The 19,851-nt window shown below is 40.9% G+C and overlaps 2 protein-coding genes across 4 annotated transcripts; both read left to right on the plus strand.

Moving 5' to 3' along the window:
* Positions 1–398: 398 nt before the first annotated feature.
* On the plus strand, positions 399–2,174 carry LOC105893506 (protein BTG1-like). Of its 2 annotated transcripts, none has more exons than XM_031567128.2 (3): positions 399–482; positions 1,313–1,455; positions 1,712–2,174. In XM_031567128.2, exons 2-3 carry the CDS (start codon positions 1,338–1,340, stop codon positions 2,065–2,067), a joined length of 474 nt encoding a protein of 157 aa, XP_031422988.1. In that variant the 5' UTR covers positions 399–482; positions 1,313–1,337; the 3' UTR covers positions 2,068–2,174. The 2 variants fall into 2 exon arrangements, with proteins under 2 accessions (XP_031422988.1, XP_012675385.1); XM_012819931.3 differs by lacking the exon at positions 399–482 and adding an exon at positions 963–1,143.
* Positions 2,175–4,678: 2,504 nt separating this feature from the next.
* On the plus strand, positions 4,679–18,738 carry LOC105893519 (inositol 1,3,4,5,6-pentakisphosphate 2-kinase). Of its 2 annotated transcripts, XM_031568487.2 has the most exons (14): positions 4,679–4,786; positions 4,911–4,998; positions 8,987–9,046; positions 9,203–9,298; positions 9,398–9,464; positions 9,933–10,054; positions 10,473–10,562; positions 13,960–14,018; positions 14,164–14,236; positions 15,264–15,543; positions 15,722–15,857; positions 16,883–16,985; positions 17,238–17,317; positions 17,547–18,738. In XM_031568487.2, the coding sequence occupies exons 2-14, from the start codon at positions 4,918–4,920 to the stop codon at positions 17,773–17,775; spliced, it is 1,476 nt and encodes a 491-aa protein (XP_031424347.1). In that variant the 5' UTR covers positions 4,679–4,786; positions 4,911–4,917; the 3' UTR covers positions 17,776–18,738. The 2 variants fall into 2 exon arrangements, with proteins under 2 accessions (XP_031424347.1, XP_012675399.2); XM_012819945.3 differs by lacking the exon at positions 4,679–4,786 and having other exon boundaries at positions 4,793–4,998.
* Positions 18,739–19,851: the final 1,113 nt, after the last annotated feature.

Below are 19,851 nucleotides of genomic sequence, written 5' to 3' on the forward strand. Positions count from 1 at the left end.
CTGGGCCAGGTGGGCCGCCCATTTCATGACGTACCAAATGGTCATATACTTCAGCATTAGCCTTGCAAGGTTGAGTGGGATTTTAAACAGTAGATGGCTTGTTTTCAATCCATAAAATAGTGATTTTTATAAAAATGGGAGTTTTGTCATTATTAACACCAGCAATGATGTGTTTCATTACAGTCCAGTCAAGAAACACATTTTAGGGTGATGTTACACTTTAAAACGTGAAGTGAAGTGAATAATTCTTTAACACAGTGTAGGCAGCCAGTAAATAGATATTTAGATAGTATAGAAAAAGGTTCAATGCAGTTCATTATAGATTTGTACATTTGTCCTGTTTGGAAACAAATTAAACTCATGAATAGAGGGAGTGGGCCTAAATAAATGCAGGTGCACACAAACACACACACGGCTGTGTTTTCTTAGGTCGTCATGAATTGTACTTCACATCTTTCCTTGACCTCGTTTTTTCCATCAAGGTAGGGGAAAAGTGGTTGGCCTAACTCTCGCAACATGCCTCTGCACACTACAAGCATTTTTTTAGTTGTGTTCGTGTGTGTGTGTGTTTGTGTGTGTGTGTGTGAAATGAAGCTTCGAACGTCATTGGTCATGTCGTAATTTGCGAATCAAGCTGCGATACAAATCCTAACTGAAACATTTTTCATCGTTTTTACACGCGCCTCGGAGCTTTGGGAGTCACGGTTAACATCACTATAGATTGATTGATTGATGTGTTTGCACTTTAATACATTTAGAAAATTCAGTCCCAAAGTTAGCTTAATTTGACAAAGATAGCAAATATTGAACAACGCGCGTTATTCAGGGATGACAGGGTTAAAAAAGTGATAGAAAAGTGGAATTCTGGTGTAATAACATCATAATGTTAGTCATTTAGCTGGTAAATGTAGCCTTGTGACGTAGCAACATCGCAAAATGCAATTGGTTCCCAAGAATAGGGGTGTTCGGGAATGTTTACTATCCACAAAAAAGACTGAGAAACGACACCAGTGGCAGCACTAGACCTAAGTCTATTTCCACCGTTGTTTTGAAAGCTTTACCTTTACATCTTTATTCTGATTACTTTGTGAATATTAACAAAGTAGTTACAATAAGTCAACTCGTATAACCGTATTGGAAAAGGTTAGTTTTTGCTGTTATTGCATCGCTGGCTAACAAAGGATATGAGGAATTTTGTCACTCCACACAGAATCATAATTGCTAGCTGAAGTGCTAATAACGGTGTCTTATTCGACTCCAGGTTTTCACCGAGGTTACCTTTTATAGTCGAGTAAAAATCTATTTATTTTAGCTGGTGAGAAAGCAGACGTGACAGAATGAAAACTGAGGTATCCACAGCTGCCTGCTTCGTCGCAAGATTGCTAAGAACAACTGGACTGCTCTCGGAGGAGCAACTACAAAATTTCAGTCATTCGTTGGAGGAGGCTTTGGGAGGTAAGACTGGCACACGTCTTGTACAAGTATTGTGTTTAGATATCAAAACCTGTTAGCTAAAGTGCAAAGAATCACAGATACATATTTAAATAGATGTATATTACTGGTATTGTTGTCATGTTAATACATATTACAATAACATGATTTTATGAACAACAGCTACATCTGTGGCAGCATGGTAAGCCTACGTGAAGATCATAAAGAACAATGTAAGGAACATCCTGTTAGTGAGCATTGTCTTTTCTCTTCATTTCAGAGCACTATGAACACCATTGGTTTCCTCATTCCCCTTGCAAAGGCTCGGGGTATCGCTGCATTCGGATCAATCATAAAATGGACCCTTTGATAGGCAAAGCTGCTAGTACCACAGGACTGACCCGTGAGCAACTTTTCTCATTACTGCCAAGTGAGCTCACCATGTGGGTCGACCCATACGAAGTGTCCTATCGGATAGGAGAGGATGGCTCCATCTGTGTGCTCTACGAATCTACACCACCTACAGCAGCCACAAGTGCAAACCTAGTTGACAACAGAAACAGCTGTAAAGATGAACTTAGAATTGGAAGGTCAAGCCATTCCAAATCTTTCAATGTGATGACTGTCATCAGTTAATGGCTCAGTCATTGCCATTGCTGAAAGTGGGGATGTTCATGTGATAGGTCTGTTTCTTAATATTTTCTCCCGCTTTTTTCAAACAATAAAGATTTTAGTATTTCTGATCATTTTATTCACATTTGAGGGTACTGAACAAAATAATACAATTTCCCACATTGAGATAAATTGGAGACAGACCACAGAGTTTACAAAAAATAGGGGTTTATTTTTCAATAAATATATACATTGACTTGATAAATATAAACATTTGAATAAACTTCTCAGGTGTGGACAATCAAGCAAATGATGCCCGTGCACCACCCAAAGACTGTTCCACTGTTCCACTGCCACTACAAGGCCAATGGGGGTGCGGAGGGGCATAACCCCTCCCCCCTTAAAAGGGATATTCCGTTGCTCTGGCATGGCATGGGCAACTTCTCTCATGAAAATTGCTCAAAAATCATAGCCCATACTAATCTTAATAAAAGAGACGGGCTTACTCTAAAACATTTTCTTTTTGGGGATAGTTAATATTCAAATATGAATCACGGTGTAATATTTAAGACAGTGTTCCATTACAAGCAGTTTCTATAAACTAGATGTATTGCATAGCGGTGCATTTGTGACTGCCACACAAAGTGAGAGAATGAGCATGGAGGGATTACGAAATCAAGGGCTCCTGGACAAAATAAAAAGACACCTGTATAGCCCATCATCATTTACAAGACTAATACCATAGGCAGTGGCTGTGTCTGTTTGTCGAGTTCCTGGCCTGGCATTCCTTGCCATTGACCCAGCCTGACCTTTCACAACCAATCAAACAAGACAGGCTTGCTTAACAAAGCATAGCGTTATTTGAAACACATTCATTTGATTTACAATTTACAAAAGGTTTTTTTATTGTTTGTTTTTCCTCAGTTTGATTGCCAGGAACGCTAAAAGAGTATAGAGACATAATCTGTATAATGATAGCATCGACAACATATCCAGTCAGACATTTGGGTTGCTATAGTCACATCCGTTTTTTGGCATCAAACATAATTCGATACATACCCAATGTACATAGCCACGCTCAATGATTTCCCTTGAGTTTTTGATAGCTAGATCATTTTTTTAAAATACAGAGCTTTTCATCTGGGTGTGTGCTTCTTCCAGCTTTGTGTCCACTGTGCAGTGCTTGATTACTCCTCCCTCCTTTAGGCCACTCTGTTATACAGCCTAACTGTTCTTTTGCTAGAAACATCTCCGTGATCAGACTCAGTGATCAGACCTAACGATGCCACTGGATCAGACTAGCTCTGGACCATTTGCATTCAGGCTGGGGGCCCATGTATCCCTTTGTATATTGCTTGGGGCCTTTAGGGACTCTCAAGGGTCAAACCTGGAGCAGCAGGTCTCACTTGGTGTGAGTTTTAAGGAGCCTGTACTTGAGGCCAGAGAATGAGCAAGAATTAAGTGAAATGAGAAGATATTTATATTTTCCATTTCAACAAAGGTGTGTTATCTTGACATGGTGACAGTACACTGATAGGATGGGAAGAAGTACATTTGAGTTACGTTCTGTGGTTTTGTGACCTATCTAGTGAATATGAGTGTGAATTTAAAATAGATATCTTTGTTTGTTAAATTTGAGTATTTTGTGAAATTTACATGTAGATACATGTAGATTTACAAAGTTTTTAGAAATATGCATGTAGATTTACAAAGTTTTTAGAAATATGCATGTATGTAGGATTATTAGTTGAAGGCAAGAATATGTTTGAAAACCGTCCTAAATGTAGAGAATCAACATTAATAACAGGACAGGGGTATACACTATCAAAATTATGAGTTTCAATATAGTCACAGCAGCGATCATCGGGGTCCAAGCAAGTTTCAAATATGAACCTTTACCTCACAGGCATGTATTGGCTACTGAATTTTGATATGCTGCTGGCGACCATTTTGTTGAGCAAGCCAAATGGAACTTCAAGAGATGTGAGCAAATGTAGCCAAGTATGTTGCCAAGCATGTAGTCAAGGATGTGGCCAAGGTGTGTCATTAGCTCCTCCTGTCATTAGCAGTTAGCAAGAAACATTTGCATACTTTTCCATATAATGTAGTTTATGTCCTGGGCTTCACAGTAACATGATCTTGAATGGTTCCCTTCAACTAAATAAAGTTGTCCCTGGAATTGCCCTATGTAAAATCAGGACATGGTGTCATATTGTAGGACTTGTTTTTCAGTGACAAAACGCATCAGGTTCCTATGCTTTCAGAAACATATGGATGAAAAAAGGTATTGCCATTTGCTAATATAGACACTTGTAAAATGATGCCTGAGGTATTAATCAACATTTTATGCTTTTCTTTTTTATTTATAAAAGTTATAATGTATTGAAGCATGCTTCAGACAGTCACACCATGGGAACATTTTGAGATTTAGCTCTATATCTATATATATATATATATATATATATATACAAAGAAATGCTTTACCATTTACTGTATTTAAAATGATAACAATGCTAATTATATTCATTTTTATCTTGTGCCACAGTGAAAATGCCATGTCACGTCAACAACCCAAAAACCTTTGAATCATATTTCGAAGCCGTCACATGGGTGTGTGTATGAAACGATGCTTCGGACGTCATTAGTCACGTGATTTTGATAGAGCGAATCAACCTTCAATACAAAGCCTCACTGAAAATTGTTTCATTTTTTTGACACGCGCTTCCGAGCTTTGCTGTCACGGGTAACATCACTGTTGAATTGTTTTCCCGTCGCATCGGTCTGTGCTTTTGTACGGCGGTCATTTGTGTTGTCTGTCTGTGAAAATTACAAGTGATTGTTTTCTGTTACTTTGCATTTAAATTTAGCTGTGTTATGGAACTGGATAAAATGGACGAGAATGACTGGAAATATCACGGAGAAGGGAACAAGAGCCTTGTGGTTTCTCATGTTCAGGTGAGTTTGATTAGCTAACTTATGCCAGATCCTCTAACTAGCCGCGTAAGTTAGCTTCATATACTGCCATTTAGCCAAAGACGTTTTATGGACTTTGATTGATCTCTGGAACGAGTTCCTCAGTTAACGTTTAAGTTGCATACGGTCGAAATCTCATAGCAAAGAAATGTAGCATAGTTGTGTACGTTACGGTAGTTGCCATGCTAGCTCGGGTTATTTTCTGAAACCTCAATTTAACGAATTAAAAAAACACAAAAAGGACAAAACTACTAGAAGCATGTATAGTTGCACATTCTTCAAATGGGTCTGACTAAAGTTGTGCTTGCTTGTTTGTTGGCCAATAGAGTAACGTTAGTCGTTGTTAGCATGTATTAGCCAGCTAGCTACCCATTTGGCCTATGGTGAAGTTGTTGAGCTAGCTATGCTCTTCAGATGTTCCACTGAGAGAAAGAAAAAACAAATCCAGAATTTGGCAATACTGGGAAGTAACTTTTAACGTTGAATGAGTTAACGTTACGTTATAATCTCAGTGTCTCAAACAGTCTCACTTAGGAAGTTAGCTAGCCAGCCAGCAAGCTAGTTAACCTCAGGAGAATTCAGAATGACCAACGTGAAGTTGAATGAGCTAACGTTAGCGAGGTGGTCCCGAGAGTTAACGTTAAAAATAACTTGGCCTTTCTTGACGTTAAAGGTCAGATAATCCGAAATGGATCTTATGTGTCACTTTGTGTTAGTACATTTTAATAGCTTTGATGTAGGGACATGCCAAATCTGAAAACCAAAGGCTCAAGTTTATTATCTGTCGTCTAATTTGTCAGTAAACCCCACATACAAATCTTCTTTTCGCCTACTGACGAGTACGGGAGGCTATCAAAAAGTTGTGCACGTCAAGGTGTGACCGACTGTGAAGTGACCTTTCCCCGGGAGTTTGACAGGCAATCGGACCAATCAGAAGGCCAATATTATAAGCTTTGTTGCTTTCCGCCATTTTGTCCGACAAACAATTGACATCACAGTATCTGCGTCAACTTCAAGTCTAACAGGTATCCCTAAAGTTTGAAGGAAGTACTCTTCTTACTAAAGCTGGGGCGAAATGGCTGAAAACATAATCAGCCAACAATTGTTTTCATATCAATCAATATTGATTATTGTAGAACTTTTTAAAGACCTATTTTGTAGGTGCATCCCATGATTGTAATCCATTACACTTTTTTGTAAAAAATATTTATTTCTCACGATCATCTAGCTGTCCATTTAGTTAAAAAATGGAAAACCTCGTGTTTGCTCTGTAAATAGGGAGTGGCTTGGACCGAGAACAAGTACAGCCAATCAGCACCTTGCCTCAGGAGCATGGAAGGGAGGGGTGTAAATTGATCGCTGTAAAGCTGAAATGTCAACAAATATTATTTTAATTGAATTCAATTGAAAAATGCAACTGTTGGGGAGTTGGCAGCTCCTGGTGCCGTTTGCGAGCACTCCACAAATTTCACATTTAACTATGACAATTAGGTAGAAAATGTAGAATTTCACGACTTTAGTATACAAAAAGACACTTTTGGATATTTGATCACATGGCATTACAGCTATGTAGCTCTCAATTGTAGATTGTCCGGGCTGGTTCTTGAGATTTAGCAGAGGCAGGACATGACCGAGGATAAGTTGCATGCTCCGATCGACTGATACGATCAAATCGGAGTCAACATTGCTGAACACTCATGGACTGCCAGATGGCTCCAAACAAGTGATCCTGTTTGGCGATAAATGGGGAATTGCTGTTATTATATTATTTTAATTGAATTCAATTGAAAAATGCAACTGTTGGAGTTGCCAGCTCCTGGTGCCGTTTGCGAGCACTCCACAAATTTCACATTTAACTATGACAATTGACAACTGCTCATAACTTCAGTAAAACATGTTTGGAACTTTTAACCTGCTTCCTGTGCTGCCATGCTGAAAAAACGTGTTCAATTGGAGTGGTGCTACTCTCTGGATAAAGCAGGTTCCTTGTGCTTCCGGTCTTGGTCAAAACTGTTACACTCCTACACAATTTCTACAAAACTCTATTCTGATCTGGTCATTCTTCCGTACTTCACTCCTTACAGCACTCATCTTCTCACTTGTGTAAAGATGAGTGCCACTTCGACCTCTTTGGGAGACTATTGATTTTGGGATTCATCAAGTTATTTGTGGTAGAAAAAAAAAACCGCAATGACATTTTGACATGAGCAATTATTAAAATAAATTTTTTTTTGAAAATAAGGATTGTGTCAATGTGAATGGGTGAATGGGTTACTATGGTGATTGGATTTGCTTTCTCCCCATGGGTAGGCTTTCTATTGCTTGCAGACTGTATTTGTGAGGATCTCTGAATCAGAGCCACATAGAGACATGGCTCTAAACTGAATTGTGTATCACCAGATTAAAACAAAAAACGACTCAGTATTTTGTCTCCCTAAGAGATCGAAGTGGCGTCTATTGGTTTGCCAACAGGACTTTCGGTCTATGGAAGTCCCAGCCTGCACATATTTAGCTTATGCTAGGCAGTAGGCACTATAGCTAAGATGGTAAAATGATTGTTGTTTGTACTTCACCAAATTTCATTTTGACCCTTTCAGCAGATCAGCAAATATGACTGTTCCATAACCTTCAGAGACCTCCATTCATTTTGAACTCACTTGTGACCTTACCAGATCATTTCTAGCTAATGAACATGATTCATGTGGACAATTTCCTGTCCTAAAGATGTCTGAAAGGGTAACTTCAGTGCTAACTGGTGCTTGAGGCAGTGTCAAGGTGAAAGGCGGTGTTCGTAGAGTCAGGCAAGAGAGGTTCAGCGCCAAAAGATCACTGGTCACTATCAAATAAAAAATGGAGAATCGTTGGAGCTGTTCAACATGTGAAATCATCAGGGCTCTGCTTAATGTTTGGGCTAACACACATGTGCAATGGTAGCTAGTTGACATGGGGCCAACCAACACAATTGTAATACTTTTGATAGGTTCAGACTCTGTTGATGGGCATAAAAGCGAAGACATTTTGAGTTGCATGACTACCATGGTGCACTGCAATTACAACCCAAATTAAACCAAAAACAAACTTGCCCTGGCTTTGTTACATGACGCTGGCTGGTAATAGACACGGTGCATGTCATGATCCACAACACTGGTGGATCAGAACACAATATATTTCAATACAAAACCATTGCTGGCTCAAATGAACACAGTATGTATTTAAGTACCATCAAATTCAGATTGTATGATCATTCGTTTATTGCACGGAACGATTATATGTTAACCCATGCAAGGCACTGCTGTCCCTGCCATGTTATGAATAACCTTGCGTTAACGTTTTCTTGATCAAGTAATTCTTAATGATGTCGAATGGCATAAAAGGACACTACCCGGCACAAAAAAGTGAGCTTGCCCCTTGTTTTACTAACATGAAACGGGCATACTGTATGAAAATGGTACGATTATGACGGTGTGTGTAATGACTTCTAATTTCAGCATATTTCAGTACAAAACTTTGACGGCTCAAATGAACACAATATATATGGGTGCTTGTTTAACATCAAAATCCTGTATGATTGTTGAGCAAAGAAACGATTGACATGCCATTCGAGCCATGGTGTTCTTTAAACACAGGCTAACGTTAACTTCACTTATGTAAACAATTGAGACTAGCTTGCTGTCTAACGTGAACTATGCCTATAGGCAGCTTCGGTTGGCCAGCCGATAGCCCTAGCTTGCACTGGCCTGATTTGTAGAATCACGGCTATTGAAGTCTGGAACTGTTCCATTGAATTCAGATGTGGCTAGTCATAGCTTTGATCCATCTCTGATTGAACGTGATTTCACAGCTAGTAGCCTAGTAGATATTTCAAATAAAAATGTTATGCGTACATTGTGTGTGTTAATTCTACTTATTGGATGCACATGCAAGGCCATCTTTGACCCTGTTAAGTGAGCATTTGTTTTTCCTTCTCCAGCATTCAAGTGTACTCCGGCTGCTGAAGTACCCCTCACAGGATGCGGAGCACTCCCAGCAGGTAAAGACACCAGTTATGCATGAGATCCTTTGAATGAACCTGACTGTGTGTTGGTAACAACTGCTAAGAACTGGTACACCCACGAGGGGTAAAATACCTATAAATAAACATCAATTTTAAAAACATGTATTTTTTGGCTTTTTACTTGATTTCTAGACAACAGAACAGGCATGTCGACACATACACAGCATCGTGGATTTTAGTAAAAATGTCATGAAGCCATTGCTCGGAGAGGCATATGTCCACAGTGGTGTAAGTATCTCTGTTCTTTTTGAAAATACTCCAATATTTCAGCTCTGTGTTTTAAAAGGAACTGTGTAATCAGACAGTTATTTCTTTTGGTATTAACAGGAAGTTGTTAAGCTACCATTGGATTTTGTGAGACATCTGTCTCTAAAGGTTCAGCAAGAGAGACCAGGTAAATCCATCGTAGGTTACCGAATGTTCCTGTTTGCAATATCTCACTGACAACATGACTGACACTCCCAGTAACTGAAAACAAGCCCATACCCTTTCCTGTAAAATCTTTCTACACACATTGTTTTAGGCATTGTGTACATTTCAACAAGGGCTTACCTCAGGCCGATACCTGTATTAGCTAAAGATCATGAAATAGGCACGCACAATAAGCCAAACCTGCTGTATGCACAACCTTTGATGAAAGAAGGGGTAGCGTATGTTATCAATACATTAGGTGTTTACCAATAGTGTCTAATTACAGTCTTACACCAATGTGTAATTTAATCACATATTTTGTATATGATTATGTTCCCCTAGAGGTGATTTTTGATTTGAGGAAAAGAAGGGAAAATCAAAAGGAGTTGATTTGGAGAAGAATTGCTTTATGTTGTGTTTATGTTTTTTATGTTTTTTTTTGGTCTTTTAGAATTGCGCTGTGACAAAGTTATGGATACGTTCAGTGGATATGCTTTGTGTCTACCGAATCTCACTCAGCTCAATGCCTGCCACTTTGGAGATCACAGACTTCCTCTTTGTGTCGAAATAAAGGTAACTAACTGCTGTTTGTCATTTAATACTAATGTGAACATTGTGCAATAGGAAGAAACCTGTCTATCATAAGGTATTAGTTTCATCGGAACTTAGTGAAAGCACAGGGCGTGCCTCTAGGCAACAATGGGAGAGGGGAAATACCGAAAGCAGAAGAGTGATTCAGACCTTCAGTTTGCCAGGAATCTAGTCACATGCTTTTCAGGGTGTCTCACATGTTTGTTTAAATTTGTTAACTCACCAGGTTGCATAAACTGTCATACGGTCAACCATTTCAAGGACACAATACATTATATATATATATAATGCAATTCAGTACATATGTGTATATAAAATATATATATATATATATATATATATATATATATATATATATATATATAAAATATTTCAACTTCTTTTTTTTTGTTTTCTCCAGCCAAAATGTGGATTTCTTCCTTTTTCGGTGCATATCAGCAAGGAATGCAAACGCAGAGTGTGCCGGTTTTGCATGCACCAACATTATAAGGTAAGGACATAATAAATCCGACCACAGTTCAGTAGAACCCCCGTATCCACTTATTCGCTAGCTACGGTTTCAGTTATCTGCGGTTTACCATGGCCCAAAATATTAAGTGAGAAAAAAAAAAAAGAAGAGAAAAGAGTAGCCTGTCCGCACCGTCACATAAAATCGGTGACTCCTGTCTTTAAGCACATCTCATTTCTCATGTATGTCTGTCCATGATTCTCCATTCCGTCTTTCGTTTCCTACACGGTTTTATCAAAGGGAGGGGCTAGGACGTAATGAAAGGAACGAACAAAAGGAAAAAGTAAAACTGTTATAGATATCTTTCATTGCTCCATCGTCCGTTGTGTGTGAAGCAAATACCTCCGAATCCTTTTCATTCAAGAGAACCCACATTCTCATAAGTTATTACAGTATGTTTGGGGGCCAAGCAGAGAGGTGCATAGGCACCCATTAGTCCTGATTCCGCTATCGGCCAAGGGCCTCAAGCCAGAGAACAAAAACAACATTTGCGTTTCTACTACTGGGCTGCCAGTATTGTCATAGGGCCATAGTATGCCACTTTGGTGAACGTAAAAGTTGAGATATCAGGCGATTAAAGTCTGGATACCAGGCACCTATGGTCTACAACAGAATAAGTTAAGAAAAGGAATATAAGGGGAAACCGAAGTAACGGTTTGCTGTTTCTTTTCTTCGTTTTGTGGAATGTACAGTTAACACTCAAATGAAGCATAGCCCTCATGAGGTAAACAGACTGAGTCAGACTCAGACTGTCATGTAGGGTACTGGAGGAGTTTAGCAATCCAGATATCAGGTAGCCTGAAGACGTGGCTCTAATACAAGCCAGCTATAGGCATAGTTCACGTTAGATAGCAAGCTAGCCTCAATTGATTACAGAAGTGAAGTCAACATTAGCTAAATTAGTGTTTAGAGCACACCATAGCTCGGAAAGCATGCTAATCATTTCTTTGCAATAAATCCGCTTCAACAGTCGAGCAGTCATTTGATGTTAATTAATTACCCATACATATTGGGTTCATTTGAGCCAGTTTCAGAGTTTTGTATTGAAAATATATTGAAATTAGATCCATAAATCACTACACACACTGTTATAATCACACCATTTCTCAAGTTGGAATTGATAGTACCCTAGTAGTTGTGCCAATCGAAATTTCTCCACTGTTATGCCACTATGTTCGATGTCATTGACAATTCATTGATCGAGAGAAAATAGACATTCAAAACGTTAAAATAGACATCCCCCCCCCCCCCCAAAAGTTGTAACAGACTTGGGTTTTAATTGATGGTACCCTGGTAGTTGTGCAACTCGAAATTTCTGTAGCTTGTATGTCCATGACACCTATTACAATCGTGTTGGTTGTTCAGGCTCCCCTACTTGATCAAGCTACCATTGCACATTTTTAATAGCTTTTTTTGGTGCTGAACCTCTCTTACCTGACTGGTAATCCTGCCTTTCTCCTTGACACGCCCTGCTTGGCCCAAGGGTAATTGCCGGTCACTAAGCCCAGAGAAGGTTCGATCAATCCCTGGTAGTGACAATGGGGACACGACTGGTTTAGCCCGATAATGGAAATGCAGCTATTGGGTTTCTACTTTCGAATTTTCGATTTCTCTCGATTCTCTCTAGAACGATTCTGTCTCGATTCAGAAAAGTTCATAATCGATTTTTTAATAAAAATAAATAAATAAAAAAATAACTTTTTTTTTTTTTACACATCCATTTTGTGTTGAAATGCAAGCTGCATCGATTATTGCATTGTTCATTGAAAGTCACAATTGTGACAAGGAAAAGCTTTTTCTCTAATAAAAAATAGAGAAGGTAATTCATCTGTTGATTATCAAACACAAAGTAGGAAGTGATTTGAGACTCTGAGTAGCAAACTCAAATGTTTTAAAAATCGGCATGCATCGATAATCGTTTTATCGGTTTTGAATCGATAATCGGTTTAGAATCGATAATCGGTTTAGAATCGAATCGTTGACCACTGAATCGGAATCGAATCGTGAGGTGCCAAGAGATTCCCACCCCTAGTTTCTACCGTTTCTTATTGGGGCCAAGCGGCTGCTTAGGCATCCATTGTGTTTCTACATTTTCTTCTTCTTTTTCTTCTTTCTTTCTTCTGTAGTACGGCAGCCCCTAGAACCATGTGGTAAGAAGTTTTGAAATTTGGCACACTGATTGGGGACAGTCCCCGGATGCTTTCCATTAAGCTTTGTCTGCGCCTTGAGCGCTGTAGCGCCACCAACGGGTCAAAGTTGGAGGTGTGTTTATGCCCGATTTAAAATAAATAAATAATGAAGTACCGTTGCAATCAAGCCGGGTTCAACACACTCTGACATAAATGTTCTGTCAATCATACTGGATTATTCACCATCTTTGGTATTATGAAAATGTTAAAAAAAGAAATTCACAGGCCACTTTTTGTTCCCTCACCAAAATCGGCACAGATGATCTCCAGACCAATATGGATTTTTGATTGTGAAAAGCATTATTCTGATACAGCCAATCAAAATCAGCGACGAAGCTGCCAAACAGGAAGTAAGGTCCTGAAATCTTGGCAATGCTTTGATATATCAAAGGCAAATCATCTGACCATTCGGAGATGCTGCAATAAGCAGAATGTGTTTTGGCTGATGACTGCTGATGTGATTGATATGTCATGGGAGGTCCCAAGGCTGAGACATGGCAACATGTCATGTCAACCTTATTGATGGATTTTATCGAAAGGATTCAAACATTTTCAATTTTTACCCAAGTTATCAGGTGGATTATAGAGTTTCAAAACCGCTTGTCTGCCTGTCCATTATAGCCAATCAAAAACTGTTACAGCCTATCGATCAGGTGTGATCATATCAGCCAATGTTTGGTCAATTCACATGACGGGTCACATCAAGTTTTCTCGGCAACTATACCCTGCTGGGTTTCTTGCCACCCCCTCTAAACCACTGTTCTAATTGTTTTGTTATAGTATTAGTTATTGTTCATGTCTTATTTTTATTTATTTTTTTACACAAAATATCATATGTATGCATGTACACGGAAAAAACGATTCATATGGTGTTGGCAACCATTCACGGTTTCAGCCATTGGCAGTAGGTCTTAGAACGTTCTCCCCGTGGATACAGGGGCACTACTGTCCTCAGTGGGCGGGCAGGCCTCCATCCACTAAGGTTTTAGCATGCAGCAATATTTGGGCTGAATGTTCAAACCTGTGTGTGCTGAAGTGCATGGAGTTCGTTCTAACAGAATGGTCATGGAAGGTGAAGTGTACTAGCAGTTAGTGGCATTTGAAATGCACCCCTGCTGGTAGAGTGTTTGAAATGCGTCCCAATACTGGAAGTAGATCCTTGTAATTCATGTTGTGACGTTCCTCTGCAGTTAGCCAATGGGAAGTGGAAACGGCAGAGCCGGTACTGCCCCTTGGACCTCTTCTCAGGGTGAGTGCTGTACTGTCAACTGACTGTCAACTTTGGCCATTTGTCTATGGAAAACACACATTTAAGTTTGGTGCTTTGATACATTTTTAGTTTTTTTTAATTGATGGATTTAACACCAACATCTCTCCAACATTTGTATGTCTAGGAACAAACAGAGAATGTATATTGCAGTCAAACACCTTCTTGAAGAACCGCAAAACAACTTTAAAATCTTTAAGGTGAGGATGCCTTGTTGCTTTGAAATGATGGATACCTGTTGTTGAAGGCTTTCATTTGAGTCAATCAATATATATGCCTTTCAGGCTCTCGTAATGACATGTAGTGTTTTCACCGTTTCCTAGGACTGAGACCTACACCTTTTTTATAGATTTTTAGAATAACTGCACATTGTACAGGAAGTTGGGTCATCCGTTCTCTATAAGTGACATCTGATGTTTGCTATGTAAATATGCTACCTAACCATACAAAAGAAAATATGTGGAAAGGTCAAGATTTCTAATTCACCCCAAAAGTATTCGATGGGACTTGAAGTGGGCCCTCAAGTTCTTGTACACCTTAGAAAAACATTTGGTCACTGTTCATAGGGACATTGGCTTCCCCAAATTGTTGCCACACAGTTGGAAACCTATCGTTGTCTGAAGTCTAATGGTTTGTTCTGTCATTTAAGATTTCCCCTTAATTGGAAGTAAGGGGCCCAGTTCAAGCCATCCAAAAGGGCTCCACATAAATATCCGTCCTGAACCACACGTACAGTCCATACTTGGGAGGGATTACACTTCACAATTGTTTGACCATGCATATGATGATAGTTTATGTGCTATTGTTGTCTCCTGAGGCAGTTTGGAACTAAGTATTGAGCGTACCCACAGGTGACTGAATGTTAAAGCGCTAATGCATCAAAACCATTAGTGGTCCAGCTAGGTGAGCTTGTTGGGCACCTTACTCCTAAACATTCCCCCTTTGTACTGACTGTAGAAAGTTGACATGGGCAAATGAAGCAGAAATGTCACTGACTTTGTTTCTAATAAATGGCATCCCAACACCACATGACGTCTCACTAAATACAGTATGACGTCCTTCCACTACAGATGTTTGTGATGGTGATAATGATTTGAATGGGTACAGGTGAAGCAGCTGCTAAATCTATTTAATATGTGAGGTGTCCACAAAATGTTGACCCTGTAACAGGAGCTTTCCCTGACTCTTTCTCCAAATGGTCCCGTGTGTGTGTGCACGTTCCTGCAGGGCGGAGAGCTGATCTTCGGCTGTAAGGATGCTGCGGAGCAGACGCCGGACATGAGTGCGCTGGCTCAGCAGCTGAGGCCCTACTTCACCCACAATGCAGGGCTCTACAAGGGCCACCTGTCAGCCAAGGCCGTGCTGAACGAGTTCATCCAGGTGGTCAGCAGTGCACTGCTCAGCAGCTGGAGCTGCAGTCGCACCGCTGAACCCAAGAAGGCGCATCCTGCTGACGCGCGGGGCTACTGCGAGGCCAGCCCTCTTCACCGGGACCTGCTCCGCAATGGTCAGCCAAGTTCACCAGTCAGATCTTTTGGAATGCAGCTACTGCTAGTTACCGCTTACATTCCAATTCTATGTGAATAGAAACATGGGAGTGGTTCTACTGTGAGTGTTTTGCCTTTGATCATTTCAGTTCAATTTTCCACATGAATTAAAAAACAAACTTCACCTATATTTGCCAGGTAACAACAGCCTGTCAAAAGACTCAGTCCTCAGCAGAATACTTCAAGTTCAGATGCTGGATAACCTGGACATCGAAGGCATTTATCCTCTTTACAAGCGCGTGGAGCAGTATCTGGTGGAGTTTCCCAAAGAAAGGTTTGTAACTGTACGTTACCAGCTGGTCAGATAGAAAAAAAAAATCTTGAATCTTGCTAATGTGCCAGTCACTTCCGTGCCCATGTAAGTCAAATGGCGCATGGCCACAGGATGCTTGTCTGAAGCAGTGCAATGTGTGTGTTCCTTGCTGTGTGAGAGAATGCACTTGTGAAACATGTAGCCAACTGGTATTTGTTTCCTATATTAATGAGCATTATGGGTATAGGCTAGCCTGGATACCAGACCAACTTAGCCCCGCCCACAACATTTGAGGTCGGGAAGTTTAATTTTGAAAATGAATGCGCTGTCGAGGTCCTCTAAAACAGACTCAAATCTACAGATTTCAGCTCTCCAGCGGCAGCCATGTTTGTTGAAAACGAATTCAACCCAAGCGCTCTTTGGTGACGTGTTGATTACATTACTGTTGATCATCTGTCCATCATCGTATAAAGCCCGCCCTGACAATTTGATTCGTCTGAACAGTTTCTGGTCAGGCATAATTTCTCCTCAACGTGATCAAGGCATTTGTCGATCGAAAAGATGTTTTTACCGTCCTTCCTACGGGATCCGGTAAAAGTTTAATTTATCAGCTGGCCCCGATGGTCTACGTTATGGTTATACTACGTTGCAGGTATATCCAATTGAGCGAAGAGGCATTTTTTTTTTCCTGGTTTGGTTAAAACACGCCCCATAATCACAGCCCAATGGCGCAGTATCAGACTCATATTCTGACTAGAATTATGAGTATGACAACGTCAGGCTAGGTATAGGCCTGTCTAGAGAGAAAATAATGAGCTCATTATGGGTATAGGCACTTTCGCTCCATCCTTTGTATGCTTTCAATCACAATGTTCATAAACAAACAAGCAAAAAAAAAAAACAGGTTAATGTTGTAGTTAAATGAAATGACCACATGGTGGCAGTAGTGTCCGTGAAGACTGAATGCTCTTTGCCCTTTATCCTGGGTAGAACTGTAATCTGTGCAGTACTTCATTCAAAGAACTCTGGTTATTTTCTCATTCCAGGAGTAGACTGCAGATTGATGGGCCGTATAATGACAGTTATCTGGAGAAGGTGAAGATTTGTCCTGCAGAAGACGATGGATCGATAGAGTATGCCATAGGAAAGGTAAGATCGTCCTCTGCTTTTTCTTTCATAGCAATCAATCTATCTGGGAGACACCCGTATTTGGGGTGTGGCATATTGAACTTCAATAATCCATCTAACAGATATGACCACACTATAACTACCATATTCCATCTGATTTCAAGATTTGTATGGTTCTGCTTATTAATTACTGCTGCAAATGATGTTTTATTCAAAAATTTCCCTCAGGATTAATAAAGTATCCATCTATCTATCTATCTATCTACTCTGTAGGTTCATCAGTACAGAGTTGCTATGACAGCCAAAGACTGCTCCGTCATGATCACACTGGCCCCTTGTGGAGAGGATCAAGTGTAAGCACACTGCCATTTTCTGATTGTGTAGTAGTCAAAAGGTCCAGTGGTGGTATAGCCCATGCTATCCTGCTATGAAGAAGAATAATATGTGTGTGTTCCCTCTCTACAGACTTGAATTGATTATTCTTCATTGAAGGATAGCATGGGCTTAATAATATAAATAAATAAATAAATAAAATATAATAAATAAACATAATAATAATCTGTGTTTCTTCCCTCTGTACAGACTTGAATCCACCCTGGAGATCCAGCCTGCCAAGCCTCGCCTCACGTACTCCGTGTCCATCCTGGACCTGGACCCCAAGCCCTATGATGCCATCCCCTACCAGCACAAGCTGGACTCTAAGATAGTCAACTACTATCTGCGGAGCACACACTCCAAACAGGACCGGAGCGCCTCACCCAGCCTCCTCATGGAGCGGGAGGAGCGCACGCTGGTGTTCCATCCCGTATGAGCCCCACCCCTCTCATCCAACCACAGCCCTCACGGAGCGGGAGGACCCCACCCCTCTCATCCAACCACAGCCCTCACGGAGCAGGAGGACCCCACCCCTCTCATCCAACCACAGCCCTCATGCAGCGGGAGGACCCCATCCCTCTCATCCAACCACAGCTCCGCTCCACATTGTGCTGCTTTTGGAATTGAGCAATGACAAATGCAAAATGATTGAACATAGGAACTTTTTTCTGTTTTGTCTGTCTTTGTGTGTTGAGGTGGATTTGTAGTTGTTTAGTTTTCTCATCTTGAGACGTATCCCATACTTTATGAGCTGAATGTCGGAGACGTGACGTGACGCTGTTTGCCTCCAGTGCGGTGGAATGATTCTGGTGTTTCTTGTGCACATGTGGCGTGCGTGCGGGTTCCTTTTCTCTGCCTTGGGGGGCTGGCCTCCTTAAGCACATAGCCTTGTGTGAATGACACTGAGGGAGTCCACGGGTTGAATGGTTTGAAATATATTATTTGGGTACTTGTCCTTTTGTGTTCACAGCTCTCTGTGGGTGGGAAACATGTGCCAAAAGTGGGAGTGTCAGCAATTCTAGCTGAGTGAAATGGCTTCAAGTTGGTTCTTGTAGTTGTTGCTGGTAGTACTTGTATCTTGGGAGAGGTGACGGTGACGGTGAGGCACCGGTGCTGGTAGTCAAACATGTTGAGGGCTGCACTAGAGTGAGTCACCGGTGCTGGTGCTCAAACATGTTGAGGGCTGCACTAGAGTGAGTCACCGGTGCTGGTAGTCAAACATGTTGAGGGCTGCACTAGAGTGAAGTGCCGGTGCTGGTAGTCAAACATGTTGAGGGCTGCACTAGAGTGAAGTGCCGGTGCTGGTAGTCAAACATGTTGAGGGCTGCACTAGAGTGAGTCACCGGTGCTGGTGCTCAAACATGTTGAGGGCTGCACTAGAGTGAGTCACCGGTGCTGGTGCTCAAACATGTTGAGGGCTGCACTAGAGTGAGTCACCGGTGCTGGTAGTCAAACATGTTGAGGGCTGCACTAGAGTGAGTCACCGGTGCTGATAGTCAAACATGTTGAGGGCTGCACTAGAGTGAGTCACCGGTGCTGGTAGTCAAACATGTTGAGGGCTGCACTAGAGTGAGTCACCGGTGCTGGTAGTCAAACATGTTGAGGGCTGCACTAGAGTGAGTCACCGGTGCTGGTAGTCAAACATGTCGAGGGCTGCACTAGAGTGAGTCACCGGTGCTGGTAGTCAAACATGTTGAGGGCTGCACTAGAGTGAAGTGCCGGTGCTGGTAGTCAAACATGTTGAGGGCTGCACTAGAGTGAGTCACCGGTGCCGGTGCTGGTAGTCAAACATGTTGAGGGCTGCACTAGAGTGAAGTGCCGGTGTGCCGCTGTGCTTTGCCATTTCCTCTTCTAAGTGACGCTGTTTGGTGATGACCAACAGCAGCCTGTTCTGTTACAACAACCACAATTTTTCTGTGGTGGTGTGTCTAGGGTTTTATAGACTGCAAAGTGCTATAAATATCTTGCTTTTAGAGAAAGTTAAATTTGGTTACTTACCTTTAACATACATGTGCATACACCTTGAGTTGCTCCGAGGACAGCTCTTGTAAAATGGTTGTCAGAGTGTTTTTACATTGATCATTTCATTAAACAATTTGTGGGCACGTGCAGGTCAACATATGAACCTTGCCTATATAACATTTTAGGTCCTCAGCGGGCAGACCCTTTGAATCAAGGAAAGTTCAACAGTCCTATTCTCTTACAGGGATAAGGCTTGGTTTTGCCTATTATAGTCAGATCTGAGACACAAATTAACATTACTCATGAGTTTCTGGATTCTTTGTAGTTTCAGACTTGAAGATGCATGATTATGGAGTCAGTCAGTCACTTTTGTTATTGTGTACATGGCCAGCTTCTGGAAAGGGTACAATTTAAAAAAAAACAACAAAAAAAAACACCTATTTGGAATTGATTTTAGGATTTGTATTTTTTGTTTTATTGGGGATTATGAGGAGCTAATCCATGATCGTTTGTCCCTGGCCATCATGTCTGTCTAGTGCATCACTAGTGT

Source organism: Clupea harengus, chromosome 5 (genome assembly GCF_900700415.2).
Source record: "Clupea harengus chromosome 5, Ch_v2.0.2, whole genome shotgun sequence".
NCBI classification, from domain to species: Eukaryota; Metazoa; Chordata; class Actinopteri; order Clupeiformes; family Clupeidae; genus Clupea; species Clupea harengus.